The sequence below is a fragment of the Amblyomma maculatum genome, chromosome 11 (assembly GCF_055883805.1).
Source record: "Amblyomma maculatum isolate TAMU_Amacu chromosome 11, ASM5588380v1, whole genome shotgun sequence".
NCBI lineage: Eukaryota > Metazoa > Arthropoda > Arachnida > Ixodida > Ixodidae > Amblyomma > Amblyomma maculatum.
Window position 1 is genome coordinate 23268897 of NC_139354.1, and position 26271 is coordinate 23295167.

Sequence of the window (26271 nt, forward strand, 5' to 3'; positions counted from 1 at the left end):
TTTGCTCTAGTTACTGCATTATTTTCACGTAATTGCCGCTGCCGTTGCTGCCACTGCGTCGCGGAAGCCTCTGTGTGTTCTCTTTCTTATAGCCATGACAGCCTTGCCTGATGATACATGCCTTGCTTGCTATCAGTTTTTTCAAGATGGAGATGAGATGATGGAATGTGCAAAGTGCCGTCAGTACTACCACCTAGGGAAGTGTGCGGGCATCAGTGAGCATGCGTATAAAAAGAAAAACATTGAAGCAAGAAAAACCTTGACATGCCCAACATGTCGTTTATCGCAAACCCGCACTGATGAAGGGCAGCACTCAAGTCCTCACTCTCCTGTCCTAACTCAGCAACTTGCTGAGATAAGTAAAGCCCTTGCTGCTCTCACAGTAAAGGTGGATGACCTCTCATCCTTAAAACAAACTGTAACTATCATTGAAATCTCTGTCAAATACATGTCGGACACATATGATCAGCTACTTCAAACATCAGAGAGGCATGAAAAAGAGATCGATGCTCTTCGCAATAGGGTCGATGAAATTGAAAAGGATCACAGCAGAGAAGAAATCGGAAAGTTGAAGCTTGAACTGAACGATATGGAACGGTACAGTCGCTGCCAGAACATGGAAATTCGCGGATTACCCCTATCAGAAAATGAAAACCTGTTCGTAAAAGTGAATGAAATTGCGAATCAGCTCGATGTACCATGCCTCTCAGAGAACGACATCGAAGGCCTACATCGTCTGCCCGCTCGATCAGACACGGTTCCAGCCGTGCTTATCAGGTTTGCGAAGCGGGCGACGAAAACAAATTGGATGGCTAAGCGTTCAGACCTTAGGGACGGTATCTACTTTGTTGACAATTTGACTGCTTTAAATAAGAAGCTTGTGGCTTGCGAAATCCGCAGCCAAAGAAAAGGGATATGAATTTGTCTGGACAAAGGAAGGGAAAGTGTTTGTTCGAAAGGAAGCAGGTGCAAATGCCATCAGGATTGGGCGTGAAGAAGATTTGAACAAGCTTGTGTAGTCTGGCCTCGTATAAAATTTTCATACGAGGATCCCCCCCTTTTATTTCTTACCATGTCTTATTTCAATACCACAACATTTAACGACTTACTCAGAAATGCTGGCTGCTCTTTAGACAAGTCTTTATCTATTTATCATTTAAATGCTCAAAGTTTGAAAAATAAAATCGAGCGCATTGAAGGCGAAATTAAATCACTGGTGCACGAATTTGATTTTTTGGCATTTACGGAAACTTGGTTCAGCTGTCCGGAAGATGTTATGCCAAGGTAGGATATGAAGAGGTATCACAGTTCAGGGCAAACAAACGCGGAGGGGGAGTATCTCTTTTTATAAAGAACCACCTACGTTTTGACATAATGAACAATTATTCACTTGTGACTGACCATTTTGAAGTTGTTACTATCCTGTGTCATAATATAGCTATCATGGTAGTGTATCGTCCTCCTCACAGTGACGTGTCTGTGTTTTTAAAGTTTGTTGAGTCTTTTTTGGAATATACCAGTCAACACAAAATGTATGTAGTAATAGTTGGTGATCTGAATATCGATATTATGAGTGTTGGCCAAACACAAATCAGATTATTGGAAATAATGTTATCTTTTGGTTGCGAAAATATTGTTGATATGCCCACACGAATAGGCTATCAGACAGAAACCTTACTCGATGTATGTTTTACAAACTTTTTACCTAACAACACCATGTCTGGTGTTTTCTCTTCGGGAATAAGCGATCATCTTCCATTTTTTGCACTTTTTTTGAATGTGAAGGCAGCGGATGCTCCTGTTTACATACGTAAAACCTATGACCAAAAGAACATCGCTAAATTTTGTTTACTTATGTCTGAATTTAGTTGGGTCGATGTATTCAAAGCGGAGAACTCATCTGCCGCTTACAACGTGTTCATAGAGAAAACACTAGATGCATTTAACAAGGCGTTTCCAATTGAAGAATTTAAGAAATGCAGGAAGGCAAAAAAAGAGTGGATCTCACGGGACCTTCTAAAACGTATTAAACAAAAAAATAAGTTGTTTGCACGATTTCTTGGAACACGTAATCAAGAACACTTGTTAGAGTTTAAGACGTTTCGGAACAAATTAAATCAGGATCTAAAAAAGGCAAAATCGCTTTTTTATCGCCGAAAGTTTTCCTCCATGCATAATGCTAGATCCCTTTGGGAAGGCATCAATAAACTTATTGGAAGAAAGCGACATGTTCTTCCTTCGGAAATGCAAATCGATGGAGTTCTTTATAGCGGTGCCTCACTCGCTAATAAACTTAACGACTATTTTTTAAATGCAGGAAATCCCACTTAATATACTCTTCCCTCAGCTGTAACATCTGTCGATTCTTTTTTGTTTCCGGCATGTCAGAGTTCAATATTCTTATCTCCGACATCAGATGAAATTCTCTCAATTATAAACTCAATGCGCAATACATGCTCCCCTGGCCCAGACGGCATTACTGCACTAGCCGTAAAAGCTGCTGCTACATTTATTACCTTTCCTCTCGTACATATCTGTAATCTAATGCTTCTTACAGGTGAATTCCCAGAAAAAATGAAATCCACCCGTGTTACAGTAATTTTCAAAGGAGGCAATTAAAATGACCCCAGTAACTATCGTCCTATTTCCGTACTACCTTTGTTTTCGAAAGTTGCAGAGCGAGTTATCTTTACGAGGGTATACAAATTCCTGAATTCTAATAATATAATTTGTAAGGAGCAGTATGGATTTCAGCCTGGAAAATCCACGCAGGCAGCACTGCTCGAAATCAAAAAGTTTGATTAATAATATTGAACTTAAGCTTTTCACTGTCGTTATATTTCTTGACTTTTCCAAAGCCTTTGATTCGGTCAAGCACGACATTCTACTTCATAAATTGCAGAGATATGGTATTCGTGGAACGCCTCACAGGTTACTGCAAAGCTACTTATCCAATCGCACTCAGTACACACGACTGAACAATGCCGTATCTGAATCAGAAATAATAAACTTCGGTGTTCCGCAGGGATCCATACTGGGGCCCCTTCTTTTTATATTATATATCAATGACATAGTAAATATTTCAACTTATTCTAACATTGTTTTATACGCAGATGACGCAAACATTTTTTTTTCTGGTTGTGATCTTCGCGAACTAGAGCGTCGCACCAACTCCTGGCTACATGAACTGATGCTTTGGCTTGCTGTAAATAAATTGAAATTGAATGTTAAGAAAACTAAATTCATATTATTCCGACCTAAAAATAAGCCTATAGATTATCCCATTCAACTCCGGTTTAACGATACCCTGATTGAATCTGTAACCTCCTGTAAATTCCTGGGCGTATTTTTCCGTAGTGACCTAGGCTGGGGAGACCATGTAAATTACGATCGCCTGCAGGTAGCTCGGTCAATTGGTGTGATCAGTCGTATCAGACACCTGTTGCCCTTGCAGATAAAAAAAACAGTTGTATTTTGCCCTAATCCATTCTCAACTGGTGTACTGTAATTTAATCTGGGGGACTTGCAACAAAACTTGTTCTGACAGACTATTTTCATTGCAAAAAAGAACTTTACGCGCTTGTTCCACAAACCCTTCAAACGGCGGCCACTCATTTCACGCCCTACATATTCTTCCATTCCCTGTGTGCCATAAGTATTCTGTTGCTGTGCATATCTTTCATAAAATTAAGCAAGACATTACATCATTTAGAAATACATATCTGAACAGAAATACCGGCTACAGTCTGCGTGTTACCTCTCTTGTTTCCACTCGCGCCCGGACTAACTACGGCACCCAACATACAGATACCCAAATTAGTATAGTATGCAATGCCTATCCTTCAATAATTGATGATGCTATAAACAGTAAAACTATTTTTCAATTTAAAAAGAAAATGAAGTTGCTTTTTTCCACTTCTTAGGAATGCACCAAATCTATGTGACTTGTAGTGCTTGTCGTATATTATTTTGTTTACATTTTGTGTCGCGAATTGTAGCGTTACTGATGTACTTACCTTGTTTACGATGCCATGGTTCTTATATACTTTCTTATAATGCCAAATATAATCTACGAGCTTTTTTTTTTTCTTCATTGGTTATGTTTTGTTTTGTTTTCTTGGTGAAACTTACCTTGACCTTGTCCATCCTTCTGCCATTGATGTGTGACCCGGGGTGAGGCCTCGTCAGGAAGAATGCCATCAGCTTCTTCCTTTTGCCTCTTCCCGTGGGCATGTTCTGTGTACATGTTTCATGTCCGAATAAACTTATTATTATTATTATTATCTGCGTCCATATAGACAAAACGTATGCTGTAATTAATGAAATTAGACTCCAATTAATAAAAATGCTAGTAGTCAGCGATAACGATGTGTGTGTCCTGTCATACCTGCTTTAGAATTCACTGGTATTCTAAAGATGTAATATGCAATATGAATCTGGCCGTGTTTTTGTTATTACCCTCAAGATTCAAGGCATCTTGCCAGTCCACCGGGGGGCCAATGTGAATAGCGGGTTTCTACAGTTGCCCTTGCGCGCATACGCAGGTGGTATTTTATTTGTGCATAACAGACTACAATACGTGCGGAGAGCAAGAGTACAGCTTTGCTCATGGTAGGCTATGTAGTTTCCTGCGAATAAATGTATTTTTGGAGCAATGCACGTGTTCTACAACCCATGTGCAGAAAACACAACGGCGCAGCTGCTAGCTACCGCTGTATGGGTTGGGACGAGCTATGGCAACATATTTTTGTATACCTTTCGGGTTAATATTTTATCCGGCTGAGCGGTAGGCGAAAGAGGGGGATATATTTGGCACGGAGGTTTAGACATAAGAGCTTTTAGGACTAATCTTACGGGACACTAGGCCTAATATTATTGATTGCGCTCACAAGCCACCGACGTCAATTACTTTTGACATTAGGCTTTTTTTAAAGGTACAGCAACGACTAGCTTGGAGCCGAAGAGATTAATTTGTCGTTTCTGCCCTTCGATGCTGTAAAAAAAGAGCTTAGAGTCATTTAGGCTTCGCCTTAATAACTATGACGTAAGGGCAATAATGCCTCCAGTGTGGTGGCTCCATTGCCGGATCTTCATTTGCGCCTCATCTCATGTGCATAGTATACCGCCGAAAGGCCAACTATCATCTACCGACTACCACCTGTAGAGAGAGACTTGTGATTTTTGCTCACAACATCGGCAAAGCCAAAAACACCCAACTTTCTTGAGAACGAGCCATTGATGCTATTTTGTTGTTTCCAGCACGCTGGGTCGAGATCATATGTTTGGTTGAAGTGCAGCCCTTGTGCTCCCGTTCAGCTGTTAGCCGGCCCCGGCGTAACCAAACGAGAGTAACGAACCACGGTAGAGTGTTGTTAAGCGCCAAGCCGGATTGCAAGAAAAACAAGCCGGTCAGTTAATACACGCCCTAGCACTAAGCAACATTTTATACCCCCTTTCGTATTTTGAACTTACACAACAGCAAATTATAAAAGCATCGTCAGCGCTCAACAACCGCCATAAAGCATCACTTGAACTCCCTGTTCACACTTCAAACAAGAAGGTTTACGACACGGGTAACTTCCTTCCCCTGCCAACATTACTCATTCTCCACAGAGAAAGGCAGCTAGCTCGACTGTCTGTAACATTTTCAGGGTCGCTGGCTCCTAGAGAAAGCAAATCTGTCTCCTATCAACCTACCAATTTGACGAATCAGCTGCTTCCCTTGCCGCCACCATGCGCTTCGCCCCTCTATCCCGTCATATGGCACATGGTATGAATAGTGGTCGCAGGGAAGCTTAGGCAGCCCACCACAGTCCTCCCTTACCGGCACAGATAGCATATACGAACGCCACCATATCGGACACAGCTTCGGCGGCATATGTAACCTTCACCCCTTTGCAAGCGGGCCCTTTTTTTCATACGTGCTGTCCATACAACAATCCTCCCCCATCGCTATACTCTAGAAATTGTACCTATCATTCATGCCACCTTATCCTTCTTAGGGCTTCCTCACACTCCGTACACCATTTGCCCTGACTTCATGGCGGCTGTTCCCTTGCTGCTGTCTGGCAAAATTCGCTCTGACCTAAAAGCAGAACTACACCAGGCCTAACGTTCCATGGCTCTATCATCAGTCACTATACAGTGGGTCCCCAGCCATGCAAGGTTCACAGCAAATGAGCAGGCTCATCAGCTTGCCCGCGATGTTCACATCCGGGCGTTTTTGATCTCGTAGACAAGGCCCCCGACGTGGGACGATGTGTTGGCCTATAAACTAACAATTAAGAAACGTTAACGCGAACTAAAATCGTCGTATTGGTATGTAGCCCGCCCCCAGCGACATCAGAGTGTTGCTCAAGCACATACACTTCGTAGCATCCAAACGAGCACTCTCACCTATTGGGCTACTCACCTGTGGGGCTGAAACATGGAAAACATGGAAGCTAACGAAAAGAGATCTACTGAAGTCGAGGACAACGCAGAGGGCTATGGCGCGCAAAATGGTAGGTGTAATGTTTAGAGATAGGAAGCATGCAATTCGATGAGAAAAATAACGCGAGTTAATGACATTCTAGTGGAAACCAAAAACAATTGACATGAGCAGGGCACGTAATGCAATGAGAGGATAATCGATGGTCGCTATGGGTAACAAGTTGGATTCCAAGTGAATGAAAGCGTAGCAGGGGCAGGAGAAAGTTAGGTGGGCGGTTGAGGCTAGGATGTTCGTAGGGGTCAAATGGAGGCAGCTAGCTTAAGACCGGGTAAATTGGAGGAAAGTGGGAGAGGCCTTCGCCCTTCAGTGGGTATAGTCTGGCTGATAATGATGGTGATAATGTTAATGACTCCTATTACGCCTTTCTGACAATTCCATTTCCGCCTTTGTTCTGACCGTTCCTGTTTCAACTGTCCCGTGCTGTATGCCAATATAGAACACTGCGCCTTCTCCTGCCCAGTCGCCCAGTCCAAGTGGTTGAAAATTCCGAATCCTATTCCCTTCATCTCCGCTCCTGGTGTGCATGACTGTTTTCGGCACAGATAGAAAACCAGCTTGCCTTGACTAACAAGGTGGAGGATACTCTGAGTGCTTAACTTGCGCTCTCACGAGAAATTAACGAGCCAAGTAAAATTTCTCGGAACAAGAGAAAGAAGAGCTAAAAGCCCTGGGCCGGTCGCTCATCGGACAACCGAAATGGTGCGTAGGGCAGAGGGCGGGTCTCACCGAGGCCAGCATCAACAGACGCCCTAGAGGCCCCCTCTCTCTCTTCGGCTTCCCTCTACGGCGCTTTCACCTCGCGTTCTTCTATCTCAGGGAGATTTACTCGAGCAGCAACGAGCAAGTGACACCACTAGATACAGGGCCATCTGTATTCACTCTAAGTCTGCTGCAAGAAAATAAGTCGAACTTCATTTTATCATTTACGACAAACAGGGTCTTTAAGAGTAAGTTACCATTGCCAGTGTAGATAATACCACTGCACAATTTAATTCAACGTCTGACATTGGTGGTAGTGACGTCAATGGTGGGTCGCAAGCTAGTTTCATTGTCGGTTTTCTGGTTCTGTATTCTCTTATGATACTTCTATTTCCCATTCTAAAAAAAAAAAGCTTTTTTTTTTATAGCGGACAGAGGAAACTCATAGGAATGTGGTGTAGTTAAAAACTAAAAATGGCAAAAACATCCGGAATACCAATTCACGCGTACGCAAATCATCGCCACGCCGAATGAAGACGGAAACCATGATCGGTACTCTAAGCGCACACATTCGGGACTGTCACCAGTTTCATGTTTAGAAGTATTTCGGTCCATTAAACAAGCAACACCGAGAAGAGATCATTGAAATTGCAGACTATGGGAACATGAATGACAAGAGACCTTGCCCCGTGGTCTGCACATACGCGACTGTATGCCACCGGGCGTTTTAACCACAGATTTTATACAACGCACATGATTATAGCTCATTTCATTAACGGACGAGTTCTCCAGAATATCCAAGCTTGACATTTGTTGGCGTTGCTGACGTTGTGGTGAAACAAACTCTCGACCACCACAGGCGTACGGTTAAGGGCGTTAGCTCGAGTTTTACAGAACCTAATACTAGGTCCTCGATTCCGGTATCAATGTGTACATCACGAAATGATTCATTTGGTACCACCCGCACCTCGCTACGATCACTGTGTTCACCTGCCACGGCCTAACGAAAAGCGCAGCTCATCACGGTTTCGATAAGCAAAGGTCGTCTGTGCGAAGCCCTCGCACATGATAGCATTTAGCTCGAAAAACAGTTATGTGCGCCATACAATGACTATTCGTTTGACACCATTCAAAAGCTTGTATCTCAAATGAATGACCAAAATTTTGTGGCCAGTTGTGATTGTAAGTAGCGACACTACACCTATTCCCGTATAGAGTATATAAGGCTGGTCGGTAGTATACGTTACGCAGTGGGGATGCGGAGCCTCGTTCCATCACTTTGGGGAATCATGACGTCACACATAATGAACCAGATAATGGACTTCATTGTGTGGACGGTCACGTGGTAGTTAAGAAATTATTTGCCTTACTGTAGCTATGATCACGTGACTTGGCCGCCATCTTGAATCTGAGATTGATGAACGAGAAACAGGCAAATGTAAGTAGTAAGAGCTAACGCTTTAAAATCACGGTTATTGTTCCAGCTGTTGCTACAAACAGTTGGCAGGGGGCATACCCGTACACTAACCGGTAGTTGGGTTGTGTGACGACAGGAGAAATGGCTTTGGGGAATGGCATGACCGAGGTGACAGGGACCAGTAACTCGGACTTCGCCTTTGATGCAGGAGGAATGGAACTCTAGGCCAAGCAAGCACGTCCTTACTGGCTTGATTAAACGGAATTTCATATTTGTACCAGACAGTCCTTCACATTATGAGGTGTCTTAGGACTAGAGTATGCATGGGGTAATATAGAAACTAATGATATCGTACTCAATCATTGAGTAGCATAGTCAGTGAATATCAACGAGAATCCGTAAAAAAACCCGCGTTGCCCCCTAAATATTGTTGCGATATACACCCTAAAGGCTGATAATATAACACTATAACAACCACTATACGTACAGATAATACCGATGCATGCACGGCTTTCGGTTTTTAAAAGTACATTTTTAAACCACCCCATTGTTTTGCCTGAACATGCTAATCACGCGTTATGAGCGCAGCACGATTTCCCGATGCAACAATTCAGAAGCTGAGGCTATTTAGATCATTCTACTCATTAAATTGTCCTCAATAATTGCATCTAGACCTCAAAATATGTTCAAAAATTTAGCAAATTTGGTTTCTGCGGCAGCTTCAATCCTTTGATGGGGTACAGAGTTGCAATCGCAGGAACGGTTTTAAAAGAAAATTCTCGTTACGCATCGGTTGCTCAGGCCACCCCTCGCTTTGTGCGCAATGAAGACTGTGTCAGTTCAGCACATCTTGCTTGGCCTTCTAAGGATATCTTAAAATATAATGCAGTTACCCCATCGTTAAATGTAGTTAAGGTACTACATGAAATGTGATGATGCGGGATCGAATCCCGGCCTCAGAGGCCGCTTTTCGACAGAGGCGAAAAGCAAGGCGCCCGTGTGCTGTGCGATATCAGTGCACGTTAAAGAACCCCCAGGCGGTCGAAAATTACGGAGTCCTCCACTACGGCGTCTCTCATAGCCTGAGTCGCTTTGGGACGTTAAACCCCACAAACCAAACCAAATGCGATGATAGCCTCTATCTATAGATTACAATGTTTTCGCAATAATAATGACGCGTTCACTGCATGCGAAACTGCTTAGAGCACAAAAGGGGCAGGAGGGACTGCTGTTACCAGCTGGGTTATCAAGCAAGATGTGCTGAATTGACACAGCTTTCCTCGCCAGTCCCCGCAGTCAATGCTGCGCAGCCATTCACCACATATATTGTAGCGATTTCATGCGTTTAGACCAAGAAGAACGAGAAAACAATTTAATTACGTTTTCAACAGCAATAATTGCGACCATCGACGCCCCAGTAAAAACATACTCGGAAAGAGCATTATGGCATTGTCACTTAGAAAAAAAAAAGATATATCTAGGAGTTTTTCACATTGTTCTTTGAAATAAACGCTGCATTATAATTCATAATATAGGTACATTTAGAATTTTAATGCACACGTCTATTTTGATTCGGAAACAAAACAATGTTGCACGATCGGCAAGCAAAACATTATGACGTTTGAGGCAAACAGGGAGCGGTCCTGCAGGTGCTAGAAGAGAACCACGCCAGTGACACCTCAGACATTCCTTCGAGACAAATTCGTGGAATGTGACCAGCGGTATTTCTATACAGGCTCACAGTCCATCAAAGCTCCTTGTGTGTATACAGTCTTGGGTGTATTCGTGGTGAAGCCATAAACCGTAGTTTCTTTTGGGAGAAGCTGCATGGTCACGGAGGCCGAAGCCCTCACAGGGCATGGTGTCTTCATTGCTAGCATTACTGGAGCTTTTCACGTTAGGTGGAAGAAGAAAGGATAAAAAGTCGCATAGTTTAGCAATAGCCACAAGGTGATAGTTGAGTAAGCACCAGACTCCTGAAGGCAAGACTGCGAGTTTAATCACGGCCACGGGGGCCACTTTGTAAAGGAGCTGAAAAGAAAATCACCCCTGTCCCGCGTGATGTCGATGGACGTTAAAGAATCATAAGTGGTCAAAATACTCGGAGCCCACCGCTATGGCGTCCTTTAAAGCCAGAACCGTTTTGGGACATTAAAATCTACAAACCGTCAGATCGATCGACCGACCCAGCCACTAACCTATGCTTAAAGATCTGGTTGCTGTTGCTCGGCTATTCGGTAGTAGAGACTTTGGTAAATGCACGTACGTACCACCCGTTCCTAAGAATGATGCTGCGCCTGCCATACTACACTAGACAACTTACTCGCGGTCGATGCAGGGTTACACCATTCGCAGCCTATACGTGGTAGTTCGACTTATTGTTTGACCTCGTTAAAGATTCGGACAGCATTGCAGAGGAAAATGCGAAAGACTGAGCATTGGTGTGCACGCGGTACATCGCGTGTCCCTCATCAAACACATTCAGCGTTCCGTTGAACGCTTCAAAGTTTACAGGGGTTCTATAATTGAAGGCTCAGTATATGTCACTCGCGGAATCTGACACGTCTCGTGGGCAACACGGCTACGCTCAAGCTTACGCATTTCTCCTGTGCAGGTTCTGCAGTGATCTCGAAATTTGTTTCGCTCCGTTACGTCTTAATTAAATTTTTATTTATTTATTTGACACTCATTACCCACTTCTGATCAGTATCACGCATTTATTTGGTTTATTAGGTCAGAAACACATCCACTTTCGGTTGGGGTGGCGTCACCCAGCCGTCCTGGACATCGACATAGTTGTACGGCTACTTCGATGTCTAATTGATTTTGTTTTTATGTTTGGCTGTATTTAAATAATTTATCACCTATCGACATAATTATGTTAAGCATCATCACGCCGTCCTGTTACAGTTAAACCCCTCATTTGGGTCTAAATCTTAGGAGAACGACACAAGACTGTACACACGTTTCCAGCACTCGACATTGCCGACATAGCCTAGTAATGCGTAACCAATAATAAAAAAAATGTGTCTACAATTGCGATGCTCGGTAAGGCCAGATGAGAGCGAGGCTCTTTGTGAACCTTAATTTTGCGCTATAATGAGTAAACAATGCTTGTACTCAAGTTATAATGTAAAGAGAAAAGCGCACCTTTATTTTCCACACGTACTAGTTCATCAGGTTACAATTTTTTCCCATGCAATATTTTTTTTTTGTGAAAGAGAATGAATTGCAGTTGCATATGAAAGGAGGGATAGAGATATATTTTCCACTATTTACATCAAATTGATTTAAAACAGGAGCTCTACAGAAGTTTTTCTCGATGTCACCCGAACAGTTGCAGGAGTTACGGGAGTGAAGAGCGGGATGTTTCTATCCTTAAGTGCTTTGAACACTTAGCATTTTAGGAGGTCGAAGTATATTATTGAAGCACCCCTGTACTAGTATTTTTGTGTTGTAATCTACGGCGTTGAATTCGTGGTGCAACAAGTGTACGACGTCTTTGGTGGGTGCGGTAGGCGAGAAGTAGACAGCTCCTGCCACCTAGCCGGCGTCCAACTTTGCTGCACATCTTTCACCGACTTCAAAAATATACCAATTATTTTGATGCGTACGGCAGACAGACCCTTAGCAGGTGAGTGGCCACTTCCGCTACTCTGCTGTGGTTTCTGCGAGAGCCACGGCAGCACTAGTAGCCTATAATTTCTAGGATCCTCATAGGAGCTTTACTTCGCCATCCCCTAAACTGTCCGAGACGTCAATGTTTCGTATAACAATGAAAGATGATTGATAGATTGAAGGTTGCGCGAACCGAGCAGAAGTTTGTTTACTAGGTTTGCGTTTGCCACTTGCAATAGAGGGGTCACCTGGGGCAGCCCATCACGGGTACACCAATACTTCGCCTTTATGTGCAAGGCTATATAGCTTTAAAAGGTCCCGCAAAATTGTAAAGCTACCATCCTCGAGACAGTCCCAGATGTCTGTGCTTGAAATAGCCATGGCGGGTTGCGGGAGGCCCGGCAGTATCTCGCGCTCCAGGCTGCTGAGCACCAACTGTGATGTTACGGCCCAGGGCTGCTCTCCCCCCTGTTATGACGTCACTCAAGCCAAGGACGGGTGCCTAGGAGCTTCGCTCTAAATGTGTCCAACGATTACGATAATCGGCAAGGCGAAATTTGAGAGCCACCCTTCAGGTATTTTAGTTGTTCGGTGTACTCAGGTAAGGAATGTGACAGAGAACTGTATATATTAGCGCAAATAGAGGCTCCTATGTATCTTTCCACTCATACCGATCGTTCATTTGATACTCATTTCACGGTTTCTTACCGGTAAAAGGCAGCGTCGGCACAACACCTGCCGGCACAGCCGCTGCACATCTTCTACCTCGTCTCGCGGTGTGCGTGGGCAATCTGGGGCAGATTCTTTGGAGCACAATCATATTTGAAAGCGTCACATTACGCCTCATGCGGCGGAGGTACTCAAGCGGGGCCCTTCTCTCTTATACACCTTGTACCCTCCACCTTTCAGCTTACACTTCCGTCTTCCGCCACGCCCCCTTAAATCGAGAGCCGCTTTACCTTTCTTTCTCCATGGCCTCCGAGATCACGCGCGCGAGGATGATCTCGGAGGTCATGCTTTCTCTCGCCTGCTTGCTGTTTATGGAGTCGCTTTATCGCTTTAGCACCACCTAAACATTGACCACCCTATCGCCCTCATCGTAACCTCCTCTGCCTATGGTAGGCACACTACGCCTTTCCCGTGGCCGCCTCCCAAGGCACTATGCCACCCGGTGCTTCTCATCATCTCCCCTAAATGTGCGGAGGGTACTCCATCTGCCCATCCTGCCATCATATTAGCCTAAATTTCCAGGTTGCGCTTCATTCGGGTGTTTCTCATTGCTTGCACGTGGCCGATTACGCTACGCGCGTGATTCCGTTCTCTCAACGGTAGGGTCCTCCGAGCAGCGTGACCAGGCGACAAATAGCGCAGGTATTGTAAAAATAAATAAGACCGCATTTGCAGCCTGCCGTGCTCGTCGCCTCAGTGGCGCATTTGATTAACACTATTTAAACGAGCACTTCGCGAATGAAACGTATGTTCGAATCCTGTATGTGCAACTTTTTTCCTGATTTTTTTTTAATTGCAAAATATTGAAATCAGCTACCACTATCTTTCCCGGGAGGTGTTTCCCTTTAGGTTGCATCATGTGATGTTTTTAATTGTTAATAGCCAGAGAACCAGCCGGGGACTGAGCCACAAGGTGACATTCTGACAACGGTAACACTATTTATTTTAACCATAATCATTTCGTGTCTTTAGTGAGTGTATGTTACCTTTAGGGTGCGTTCAGAGACACCTCTCGATAACAATCGCAGTTTAACCCGCTGAGAGGCAACCATTGAGGAGAAAGAAGTTGCGGAACCCAACCGTTGAGGAGACGGAATTACGCTACGCCGAACGCTACACTCATATGCGAAACAGGAATGGTAACCTCGGAGCTGCACTCTAATATATCTGCACTCGTCATTGAAGTAATTTTGACTCTCAGGTTATTGAAAACTGCCTGCTTCCGATAACCAATCACTCTGCCCTTTGTTCTTCGACAAGGATTTTTATTATTGTCAGCTTCTTGTAATAATACCTCAGGCCACCCATTCAGCTCTCAGCAGCTTATGCATTGTGTTTAAGTGGCAACAACAATCACTACACCTTGGTCTGCTGTAAACGTAAAAAATCTTTTTAGCCTCAATAGCACAAGGCATAGCACACCATCAACTTTAGATTGGCTTTTGAATGTTAATATTTACAGGCTGTTAACCTAATTTCGTTCCGGTCTATGTACAAAAATAATTCTTGTTGCGTGATAAGAGTACAGTTGAACATATACTAATTGGTTAAACATTCTGGAATAAGTCGCGCTTCATATACTGGGGGCTTAGTGACAAAAACTACACGCTGTGCGCTCTTGCCTTTGCTCAACTTTCCTTCTTCCGTCTGGGCCCGTCATAGTACAGCTCTGTCACATCTACAGTCCCCACAGTCTGTAGAATTGTTCGTATGTCGGTGCCAGAGTTCAATGGCCACCGCCTTTTACTGTCACCTCGTGAGCGCAGGGCAGACAAATGAGCAATTTCTGCGTGAACATGTACGCCGCAACCGCAGCTTTCGAAGTCCGGAAGGCTTTGAATATCAGGTATGCGGGCAGGCCTAACGAGACGCATGCCAGTGTCACTTGATACACAGCAGCATTTCCGCCTTCAAAAAACGGAGCGGCCGTAATAGTTAGAAAAACCACAATGTTCAGCACTACGATAACGATCGGTACTCGGAAGGGCCGTGTTGCATGCTTCATTGTCACTCGTAACCGGAGAAGCGCGAACATGACCAGTATGTTCACCGCGGTGAATACTGTCATTCCAACTTTCGCGAGGAACCCTACCGATCCTGCTACAGTGAATATTGTGGCGAGGGAACACCTGCAGGCGATTGCCACGAGTGGCAACGAAGACCGCGTTGTGATGAGAGAGAACACAGCAGGCAAGTGCTTCTTGCGGGCCGCAGCCATAAGCAAGCGGCTGTTGCTGAAGAACGTCGCGCTCATGGTTCCGAAGGTGCAGCTGCATACGATGATGGGCAACAGCAATTCGCCAGCTATGCCCCAAGCTTCACGGGCGAAGATCACTACAGTGGCTTCCGTAGCGGCCAGGCTTTTAAGGTCCAGGACGGCAAAGTAGGCAACGTTCGTGAAGACCTGCAACCCGGTGACCAGGAACAGGCCTCCCATTAGTGACAATGGTAGGATTTTTGCTGGGTTGGACATTTCTTCGGTCATGCAGCAAATCATGCCTCTGAAAGGGTGGGTAAATGAATTGAAGAGCGAGGAGAGGGGGTAAACTTATTCGTCTATCTGTTAAGGGTAAAAAATAAGCTCGCTAAAATAAGAATATTAGGAGTGCGAAACAGCGTGCCCATACCCTCCTGATCCTGTGAAACTCGCCACCACAAATGCTTCCAATAATTTTCCGTAGGGACTCTTCGTGCCGAAGGAGAACTTGTTCAGTACACTTGGTGCTGGAAGGAAAAAAGATGTCATCCCAATGAAACTTAAACTTAGGTACTAATCTGGAAGCTGTTTAATCGAAACGCCATTTGTTCGCTTGGTAGTCTCTGTGTCTCAAGTTGGTAACCTGTCTTATTAAAGGACACCTAGGTAAGCAGTAATATATATGAAAGATTTATCAACCCGCTCTCAAAGAGCGCGAAAAAGTGTGAACCGCGTTTTTTTTTTCAAACGATCTAACGAGGTGTTCCTGGAGAAAGTAGGCATTTCCACATATGACACTGGAAGCATCCTGTGCTGATTTTGAGGCTCCAACCGAGCTACAAGAGTAGCAGCCAAGTTGTGTCACAAGCAGGCAAAATTTGTTGAATGATGCTGCGTCCGTGTACCTCAGGCAGCTAGCTGATTCAGAAACAAATGTTTTGAGCGCGCTAAATGGTCAGACTTGGTTTTGCAGGGATTAAATTGCTGATATTATGCAGTCAAGGACGCTGACTACTTCTAGAAGGAGCACATAATGCTGTATCTTCCGTGATAAACAGGCCACTTGTCGCTCCGTTTCGACGGATGAGAAAGGAAGAAGCGTCCATCTGCTATGCGATGTCAGTACAAATTAGTGATTTCCAGGTGGTCGAACTTACCCAGAAGCCCTCAGCTATGGCACCTCTTTCTCTCTTACCGCTTGCACACCCACCTTCCTCTCTTCCCTTACTTCGCGGTCCAATTGTCCACAGAGAAAGTGTGAGACATACTATGCTTTTCCTTTCCTATAGACCAGTTCACATATATAAGGAAGGCCAAGGGTGAAAAGTCAGCGTGATAGGCCAAGTGTTGATATACCATAGGTGGCACCATAGGTAAACTATCCATATAGCCACACTGACCTCCGACTCGTTGATGGTCAAGCGGTAGGGAAGGTTGGCTTTGGCTGACAGAAATCGAATAAAATCAAACTTTCTTCGCTTTGTGGCTCTTATGAACCTAACTATAAATGAAGGAGATTCGATATTTCACACTACAAATAACGCTTTATAAGGAAACTGACTTCTATTCACAATAAGCAATGTTCGTCATGCCCTCTTCGTCTACTTGTGAACTGTATTTAGTTGTAGGGATCAAGTAGCCTTTGGACTGTCTATATGTATAAAGCACAAAAAAAATGAAAAGGTGGCACCTGTCTGTGACTGCGTGCCTACCTTGACGAAGTGGTCAGCATGGTTCAAGAAAAATCGCAACTACATCGGCGGTGCAAGCGACAGGGAAAAGCGTTTCCTAGCTGGACGTTAAATTTTATATATACGTTCATTTCTGACTATAAATCTAGAATGATGTACTGCAGAGCAACTTAAATGAGTTGTGTCCGGGGTTGATTACTATGCGTAAAACACTTGCGCCTCATACTTATTCGGCAGGCTCGAGAGAAAGTATTATCAGTGAAATCCATCACCCTCTTTTTAACTGCGCATTACGTCCTCCACACTGCACTTCTCGAGCCGTCTAGATAAGTGTGATCTTCTGCGTACCTAATCACTCCGAGAACTGGCGAGTTTTATTGAAAAAGAAAAACAGAAGAGTGGCACGCTTCTAGCTTGGTTTAAAAAACTGCAAACTTTTATTAGTGGAAGGAAAAATGTGAATTAAGTTGCCGACCAATCAATGTATAGCAATAAAGACTGAAACTTTGATGTCTGAGGAGCGCGTTCAACTTCCATGGGTTTGTGCACAATGTGAATTTGGAATAGGATTATTCTTTTCAGCAGTGATACATAAGAGGGAATAAAATGATGTACACTTGCCTTTAATGCACCATATAATACCGGTAATGATGATAGCAAGAAGCACTGCAAGTTTCACCACGAAGAGCACATTTTGTATCCTCATGGACACTTTAAGAGATAGTGTGTTCACTCCTGCTGACAGCTCTGAAAATAAGTACGTACATGAAATGTTATATAAGCTTGGATCAGTGATGCATGCATACATGAATTGATGACTTAATGCACGAGTGAATGAATGAAGAAAATATTTTGCTAATGTTTAATTATAAACCCTTACAAAAAAGATATAGTGGGTCACAAATGCTGCAATTTAAGGGTGTAATTTGCGGTTAGTAATTTAACCTGTGTGGAATTAAGTTTATCGTGGAGCTGTGCAAGACCATAATTAGCGATTACCTCAGATGTCTCAAAGCCAATCGAAATTCCTTGTATATATAATTAATATTTTAGCACCATCTGCACTAGTTTCTTTGCCAACGCACGTAAGGCCAAGAATGTTCATGTTAATGCAAATGTTCTGTTAAGTAATTTCCTCTTACTAGCTCGTAAGCAAAAGTGGAATGCCCTTTAAGTATATATGGTAACAAAACTAGCGAGTGGCAAAAACTAGCGCATAGTCAGAACACGTCAATATCAACACCACGTTTGCTCCATGCCTTTAAAAACGCTGCTTCAAGGGACACGTATACAAGAATTAGGAACTTAAGCTATTCGTACCAATGGAAAGTGCGAAACGAGTGACGTGAAAACCATAGAAATATAACGCCATAGACGAATGTGTGTCAGCAGGTCCACTAATCGTCAACTTACGTATAACTGCCACCGTAACCAAAGCAGTGACTTCATACGGTGGTGTGCAGGTTCCATAGGCAACGCTCAGGGCGTATGCCGCGAATGTCCGTCCGTGTATTGTGATGGACACTGGCTCCACAACGATGAAGCACCAAGCGACGAGGAATGAAAGCAGGTCACCAGATCTTCCCATGGATTTCACTCCTACGCTCAAGTATTCGTAGGGACCACCAGCCGAAGGAAGCATTGAACCCAGTTCGGCGTAGCAAAGGCCATCTGTGATATAAGAAATTAAATGTCTCAACACATGAGTACGGTCAATGTGCAGTTTCCAGTGTCAGTAACCATGCCACTCCTTGTAGCTGGTTGGATCGCCCTCACTCTTGAATATACTCCCAGGGTGGTGAGACAATCAGACGCCATAAGAATTAGTTTTAAACATTCCCTAAATTTTATGAACTATGCATAAGGCACGAAAAACTATCAGCAAAAGTTGTTGCTTATGCGCTGGCGGTAGTATGAAAATGTCTAAAGCCTGTAATAAATGACAACACCTTAGACACTGCAACAGCTAAAACAAAGCGATTGATATTAGGTCGACCAGAAACCTCCCACATGTGCCAAGGTAGTCAGACCAGCTAGAATACTTCGTATTAAGTTTATATCCATTTTGGGAGCTATAATTTGCAAAGATGAGCGTGGGAACTCTTATGCCTTTAAAGGTCCCCAGAAAGGGGTCACCAAGAAGGGTAAACAACGCCATAACACTGATAGTTATTGAACCACCCATCATTCTCCCGCAAAAATTTTCGATCTAACTTCTGCAACACAAGAGATATCGGCGATTAAAAATGACCCTTCCAATTTTCCCTCTCAACTCGTACGCCGAAGGGAGCCATAAAAAAACAAAGAATACAAGCAAGTTCAAAGCTCCGCCCAGACATACGTCACTTCGACGAACTTCCGGTTGCCGCGCGCTCGCTCGCTGGCGTACTCCGCCAACCCGTCCTCGCTTGCACACGCCTGAGGAGTTCGCCAGTCCGCGCAGCGACGGTTAGTGTAACCGCGAACCCGTGGTTATCCTATGTTACACGGCGGACCAAACCATGGTTGCACCACTAACCACGGTTACCGCAAACCGAGCTTGACGACCTCGGTTTGCGTCGTTAACCGAGGTTATGACGGCGTCTGTTGACGGAAGCTACTCGTCGGCGCCCGAGTGCGCGAAACGTACGAGCGGGTCTGCTTCACAAAGATATTCATTTGCCCACTGTATCACGTTTAAAGATCGATGTATAGATTATGGTGCTGCCCGACGTCTTCGATTACGGCCGACAGCGCAGCGACTGCGAACTGAAGCCTTGTCGTGCCTACAGTATCGTTTGAACGGCTTGTTGCTGAGCAGAACGCCAAAAAATACGCGGCCTTAGCTATGAAAGTACACGAGTTTGCAACGCTTGCAGCACGGGATGCCGCGACCAGGCTGAGGTACGTTACACACTTACCGCGGGGGTGGAACGTGCGAGCGCGGCGAACGCCGGCGCCGTGCGTGACCGTCCCTAGTCGTCGCTAGGCCTATTGTTTCGCTTCGAAGCCGCGGCGGTCGACGCTTTGGAACATGATCAACGCTGTCGTAAATCGTCTACTTATGAAACTGCCTTACAGTGATTCCTATCCTGCCATAGTAAAATAATTATAGAATTAACTCTGCCGACGCATTAATCGCAGAGCTAATACGAGCAGATCGGATCAGCCGAAATGCACCAGCGACAGCTGGCTTGAGCAGAAACTAGCTTGTATCACGGCTATCGCTCTTACCAGCAATTTGCTGCTGGTCAGCGATCCTCACGAAGGCTTCATACTTGATATTCGGCTCAGTATTCCAGACGCCAACAAATTTTAGCACGCTTTATTTCGGACATCGGTGCTAACGACCCGCCGTGTGGTTCGCGAACGGTATGCGGGAGGAGGGGCCACAGCGGCAATGTTTACGGCGGTCAAGGAGGTGCTGCCATCGTGCGGTGCTTGACCGTGCTGTTGACGCCTCGTCGGAAGACACTCCGATACTCCTGAAACCACGTTATATAAATAAGATATTTGCAAATGCAGCTTCGTTCTGCCGATCCCTGCGTCGCTTCGGTTGTTGCACTTAATGGGCAATGGCCACCTAACCGATAAGGGCGGCGAGCTGTAACAGCCCGCACAGAGTTCGAGCAGCGCACGAGCAGACGACTTTCGCAGCTACCGGAAGTGTGTTCGTGACGTCATGGTTGCAGTGACCGCAGCGAATGGCAGCTTCTAGCAAGCCTTGCCAGTCAACCGACCCGTGACGTCACGGGATTAGGAAATCGTTCTATGCGACACCGCCAAGCGACATTCCCTCTGCCCGCGAATTTCAAAAAAGCGCTGTTTTTAAAAATTAATAATAAATCGCTGGCTTTGTTCCAAGGAGTTATACTTTGCGTTAATGCTCAAAAGGATGTGTTCTACACACTGAACACGTTTATCAGTGGTTTCTTGGGGGCCGTTTCTGTGGACCTTTAAGTAATATACGATGGCGTTTGTATTTGCCAGCACTAAACCTGCGAGGCTAATACGAGGAGGTAATAGAGGTAGACTTTAAACAGAGAACAGAGTCGGAAACTACACGCAGGAAATTTATCGAAGCTGCGTTGGAAGGCAGTAAGGGAGAGGAATGCAGAATGGGATAAACGCATGCAAGTTAAAGTTACAGGTGCGATCAAGAAAAGGAGATGAGCATGGGCGGATGGAGTAAATAGAGTAACCTGAATGTCAGAAAATTAGTTCCAGCTTAAGGTAACGGTTAGACTGCCAAAAAGGGGCAAGTATCGAAAAGGGTACCAGACGATCAAATGAGCAGATGACAAAGAAAGTGTACTGGAATAAGGTGAACCCTGTTGCCATCAAACTAACTAAAAAAAAGTATCAGGAAGGCTGCGTTGGAGTGGATGTATAGTCGTAAGCAAGAGTGGTATATAGCACGCAGCCGGCGTTGGACCTCGGTAAAACTAGAGTTACTATATAGTAACTCTAGGTAACATTCGACATAGCCGCAGCGAAAAAAACACAATCACAGAAGGAAGACACGTACACAAGGACCAACGCTGCTTCCTTCTGTGATTGTGTTTTTTTCGCTGCGGCTATGTCGAATGTAAGCTACCAACTCGCCCAAAAGCTTGTTTTACTGTAACTCTAGGTAAAACTGCATTTGAACGCCATCGAGCAACGGCTATCTGGGATTCAAACAATTGTGGCCGCTCTTCAGTTTAGCGACATGCACGTGTCACTGTAACTGTTCCTGTCGCTTGATGGCGTTTAGATGAAATTTTTTCCGAGCTCCGCCACCGGCTGCGTTTTGTAAACCATTTTCGCTCACAACTGTACTTAAGCTGACAATGATGATGAGTCCCTGAACGTAGCACATCGAGGTGCTAGACACTCAAGGGGTAGTGTGCGATGTGAATACAGCAGATGTGAGTCCTTTCGTGTGACATCGTTTTCTTCAAAATGACGCATGAGGCACGCGTTGACAGCCAAAGAAGAGAGCATGCCCAGAAACCATTGTTGCCTTTTCGATCAGCACACTCTAACCTCGAGAAACAATGTGTTGATCGCTTTTCATTTCTTACCTCGCTCAAGAATTCCTGTTCTTCATGCATGAACTTTTTTTTTTTTTTTTACAACAGTGTAAGCGGCTGGAACACATTAGGTACCCTTCCGATCTTCTTCTCTCTGCCGCGGAAGATGTTTCGAAGAACGCTTGACCGAAGAAAAGGAGGTTCAAGGCAAGAAAATCCGCGTAGGAAAGGAAAAGTGGACGTCATTTTATGCTTTTGTAGGATTTCCCGTAAGCTGAAAAAAGGGGCAGCGATTGGGTGCTTGGGTGGTCTTTTGGCCCTCTATCACTCGAGTCATCGGCGCACCAAAAATGTGACAGACGTCAAAGAAGCGGACGGATGTAGAAATGTAATGAGAACAGTTTTAATTGTACTGAAAATGGTGGTTATCAAATGCCTCAATCATGTGGAAAACAATATGTAAGACAGAATGGGCGGGTGCCTGCAGATGCAGAGAAGAGCATGGCCCTGGCAGTAAGAACATCTGTGCGAAAGGTTTGTCAGCCCACTGCCTCATTAGTGAATGTATGCCCCATGTCAAAAAATGATTTCTGTTCATGGACCAGAAAAACATTAAAGATAAAAGAAATTCCAGTTGAATAGATTGCACATTCGAAAATTACTTTTAAGTAGCCTTTCTGTCGCGATTCTCATCTGACTGACACGCTTTTCTAACGCACGTACTGGCGATCCAACTGTTATATGACGGTATAAAGACCACCCTTGGTTTATCAAATAAATCTTCTTTGGAAATTCACGCTTGGTGTGTCTGTCCTTTTTAGTCTGTATTTTTTTCGTGAGGATTTTCACTTGAACAACCTCGTTCAGTTTGTACCGTCGATATGATAGCAGCAGTAAAAACTCTTTTGGTTGACCTTTGGGAATAGTCCAGATGAATCTAGTGCCTTGTGGCCCAAGAGAGGAGACCACCAAAAAGTACAAGAAGGAGCACCTTAGGTTACGGGAACAAATGTGACCCGGCACTAAGTTTTGTAATAGATGGGCGAAGGTGGTGACTTCAGGAAACCGGTTACGAGTCGGGAGTAAAATCCTGAAGTAATATGTAGAAGCCGTGTCTAGCCGGTTACGTTGAGTCATATTAATTTCTACTAGCTTTCCGGTAGGTGCTTGGTGGGAGAGCGCAGCCAAACTTTCTACCTTATACCATTTACTTCACCACCTGCATTTGAACAGACTTCTCACGTTCCCAGAATTTTCATAAATAATGGAAAATTAGAACGTATATATGACATACCACATGAACAACTTGTTTACCTTCCTAAACTAAGTTAATATATGTGTACGTGAGTTGCTTGGATATTGCCTTAGAGACTTGCGTTATTGTAAGTTTCCTGTCACACTTTATAGGATGCCCCATCCATCTGACCTCTCGCAGATCATGTGGGTTATTCCGTATGTTACGCGCCAGAGACATTTTACAGCGTGAAAACGTTATGTCGCTCATTTTCTTGTGGGAAGAATATATTTTAAGCTTCCCTTTCCAAGGAAGAACGCCGTTAAAAAACAAAGGTGTACCTTCGCCAACGTTTGCCTTAGGATAATGCACATCGAGAAAGAGAAGGATAACAGGACGAAGCGCTATTTTTTGTGTTTCATATTTTGTCAGTGCTGCAAGCACATACTTCTCAAGGAATGAAAAAAACCTTGTGGTCTAACCACGCTAAACCTAGACGAAGCGAAATCTTCGTTGGGCTTGGTTACACTTCTTGTTACTTATCATCACTATCGCTCATGGCAAGAAGTATAATAGGCCCTAGTGGCAAGAATCTCTTGCTGACCAAATGTATATTTCCAGCAGTCAACAATTCTCGCATATTTGGTAGCTTCCATTACACGACATCACGCCGTAGGACTTCTGGCGAATAAAGGGAAAAATTCGCTATCTTCCAAATTAACACACAGCATGAAAACTACTATAAACGCCACTGTTTGGCATGATTCAAATATGCTAGCTCACTAGCATTGTTTGCTGGTTTCTCTCGTGCGTTCTGCAAGACTGCGCACATTATGCATCACACAAATGAAAGCTGTACAGGTGCGGACATAAGTATATGGAGCAAGCTTTTACGTTCAAATTACAGTCAGGCCTTCTGTGTTGGATATATAAAAACATTATTTATCTGAGTGAACATGCACTGGCGTCCAATACCAGTTTGCACATAACACGACTGCCGGTTTCAATTGCGCGACGCGTGCATAATGTTAGAAAGAAATAGCGTGCTCCGTTTATTTTTGTCCGCACCGACGCCTAACAAGTGTGAGACTGGCATATAAATACATAAACATGGCTGCAGTGAGCAAGTGACCCGAGCGCACTTCTTGCAAGACTTACTGATTAGGGATGCTACTCCAGCTGCGAGCCACATTACGAGATCAGCGCCCACCGAGCCGGCGTCCCTGTAAACAATTCCTGGTGTTATGAAGATTCCAGCACCTGTAAAGATTCGTCAACCCAACATCAAAAAGATACTAGTTTAGATAGAAGCTTTTTTGACGAATTCTTTATTTACAATTTGCCCCTCATTCAGCAAAGTTTCTCAGACGTTCCGAACACTTGCTCCCGTTAACTAACTGAGATTTTATAACTTGAATACTTAACCAGCCAAAGGACGAGACACAGGGAAGAAGAGGAAAGGACAAGGCTGGACTAGCAACTGAGTGTTTATTGAACGGAAGAAAACAACGAAGACTCCTTCCGAAAAGCACCAACCCTTACCGACTTGCCCAGTCGTCAACCTTGTTGAACTTAAATACATTGTTTGAAAGTAAAGAGAAGATAAGTACACCTGCTACTGAGTTTGTTACTCGCTGAGATATTTTTCTCGCATAAGCGAAGTACTGACGACCCAGCCGAAATAATCAAACACTCAATTAACGGCTCGGTTTTCGCCATTATTGCTTCCAACCTGATTTTGCCACTTCTGACTGCAAAGACGCCTTGATATGTTACCGCGCCTTCAAACGTAGACCACTGCTATGCAGTATATTATTTAAGCACAGAAAAAAAAAAAACGAACGAAAAATTGTGTCGTAGTGTTGCGACTGGTCCTTAATTTTCTTTAGGAATGTTATGGTCGGTAATAAAAGTGCTTTGAGTGTTACCTATGCAGCTGCCGACAACGAGGGATACGGCATTGAAGAGTCCCATGTCTTTCTTCAGGCGGCCATGGGTTGTGCTAGTAGAGGCTAGATGTGAAAACAGGCACCAGTTGTAATTCGGATAGATCGCAATAAATGCAATAGTCGATAGAAAATATTGCATTCGAATCAAATGCCAATTTTATAGTTATTTCTTCATTAAATATTTGAATCAATTCTATGTATTATATAATCAGAAAGAAGAAAACCAGTCAGCAAGAAAAAGAAACTATCCCTTTTACATACATTTATCTAGTACGCGTCACAAGAATGCTCACGCATTCTTATCTGTCATATTGCGCTGGAGTGTACCTAGTTACAATAATATAGACTAAGAAATTTATTTAGAAGGTTTCCCGCACACTAATTGAAATCCAAAAATTGAAATACATACATGAGCTGAAAAAATTACATGGTGTCCAATGATTCAGCTAAAGGATAGCATACAATAAAACTTCAGAATTGAGACAAGAAAAATATTCAAGTGATTGCCGCTTGCCAATTGCAGGTGTTTCGATAAATACAATCATATATGCGAGCGTCGAAGTACAACTAATCGAAACGCGTCGCGTGCAACGTGCAAATACTGCTAGTCTAATCAAATTATTTTGCTACCCCGATCACCCATTTCAGCATTGCGTCCCAGCCCTGAAAAGGGAATAAGGCAGTCAGGCACGCCTTGCTCTTTTTATTTGTCAGTTATACCAATCTGAGCTAAATCAATATTTGGCACTTTTATACAATTTCTAGATAAGATAAATTACAAGCAAATTTTAACTTACCAATTTGTCCTTCCATAGTGGCTGTCAGATGGCTTTCTGACGATAGGTGCATTTACCTGACAGCCTGTAGATGACGAAGCGAAAACTTCCTCTTTAGCCCCTAGAATATTAACTTTAATCTGACATGTTTAAACGTACACTGCTGCTCTCCTACAAACCCGCTGTTGCCCCGCTGATGCCCCTTTAGTGGAGACAAACATATGCGCATTAATTCGAACTGGAATGTCTATACCCACACGTCTGTCGTTTTTGGCTTTCAGCAAACCATACAAGTTTGCTTCTGATCCCTATATACACACAAAGTGCTTCAGACCAAGCAAGTATACCCCCTCAATAAAAACAATAACGACCTTTAGAATATGTTTAAGCCTCGGCTCAGCTGCAGCTGGCGAACCCGCGTTCTACATTGCCGGCGTAAATGTAAAACTTACACCAAGGTTGTGCTGCAATATA

At 44.0% G+C, this 26271-nt stretch overlaps 1 protein-coding gene across 1 annotated transcript; it reads right to left on the reverse strand.

Moving 5' to 3' along the window:
• Positions 1-14402: 14402 nt before the first annotated feature.
• LOC146173137 (b(0,+)-type amino acid transporter 1-like) lies at positions 14403-25067 on the reverse strand. The gene is made up of 6 exons (XM_084584607.1): positions 25001-25067; positions 24231-24332; positions 18258-18515; positions 17466-17591; positions 15584-15680; positions 14403-15457 (listed from the first exon to the last, which is right to left on the reverse strand). The coding sequence occupies exons 1-6, from the start codon at positions 25044-25046 to the stop codon at positions 14683-14685; spliced, it is 1404 nt and encodes a 467-aa protein (XP_084440733.1). The 5' UTR covers positions 25047-25067; the 3' UTR covers positions 14403-14682.
• Positions 25068-26271: the final 1204 nt, after the last annotated feature.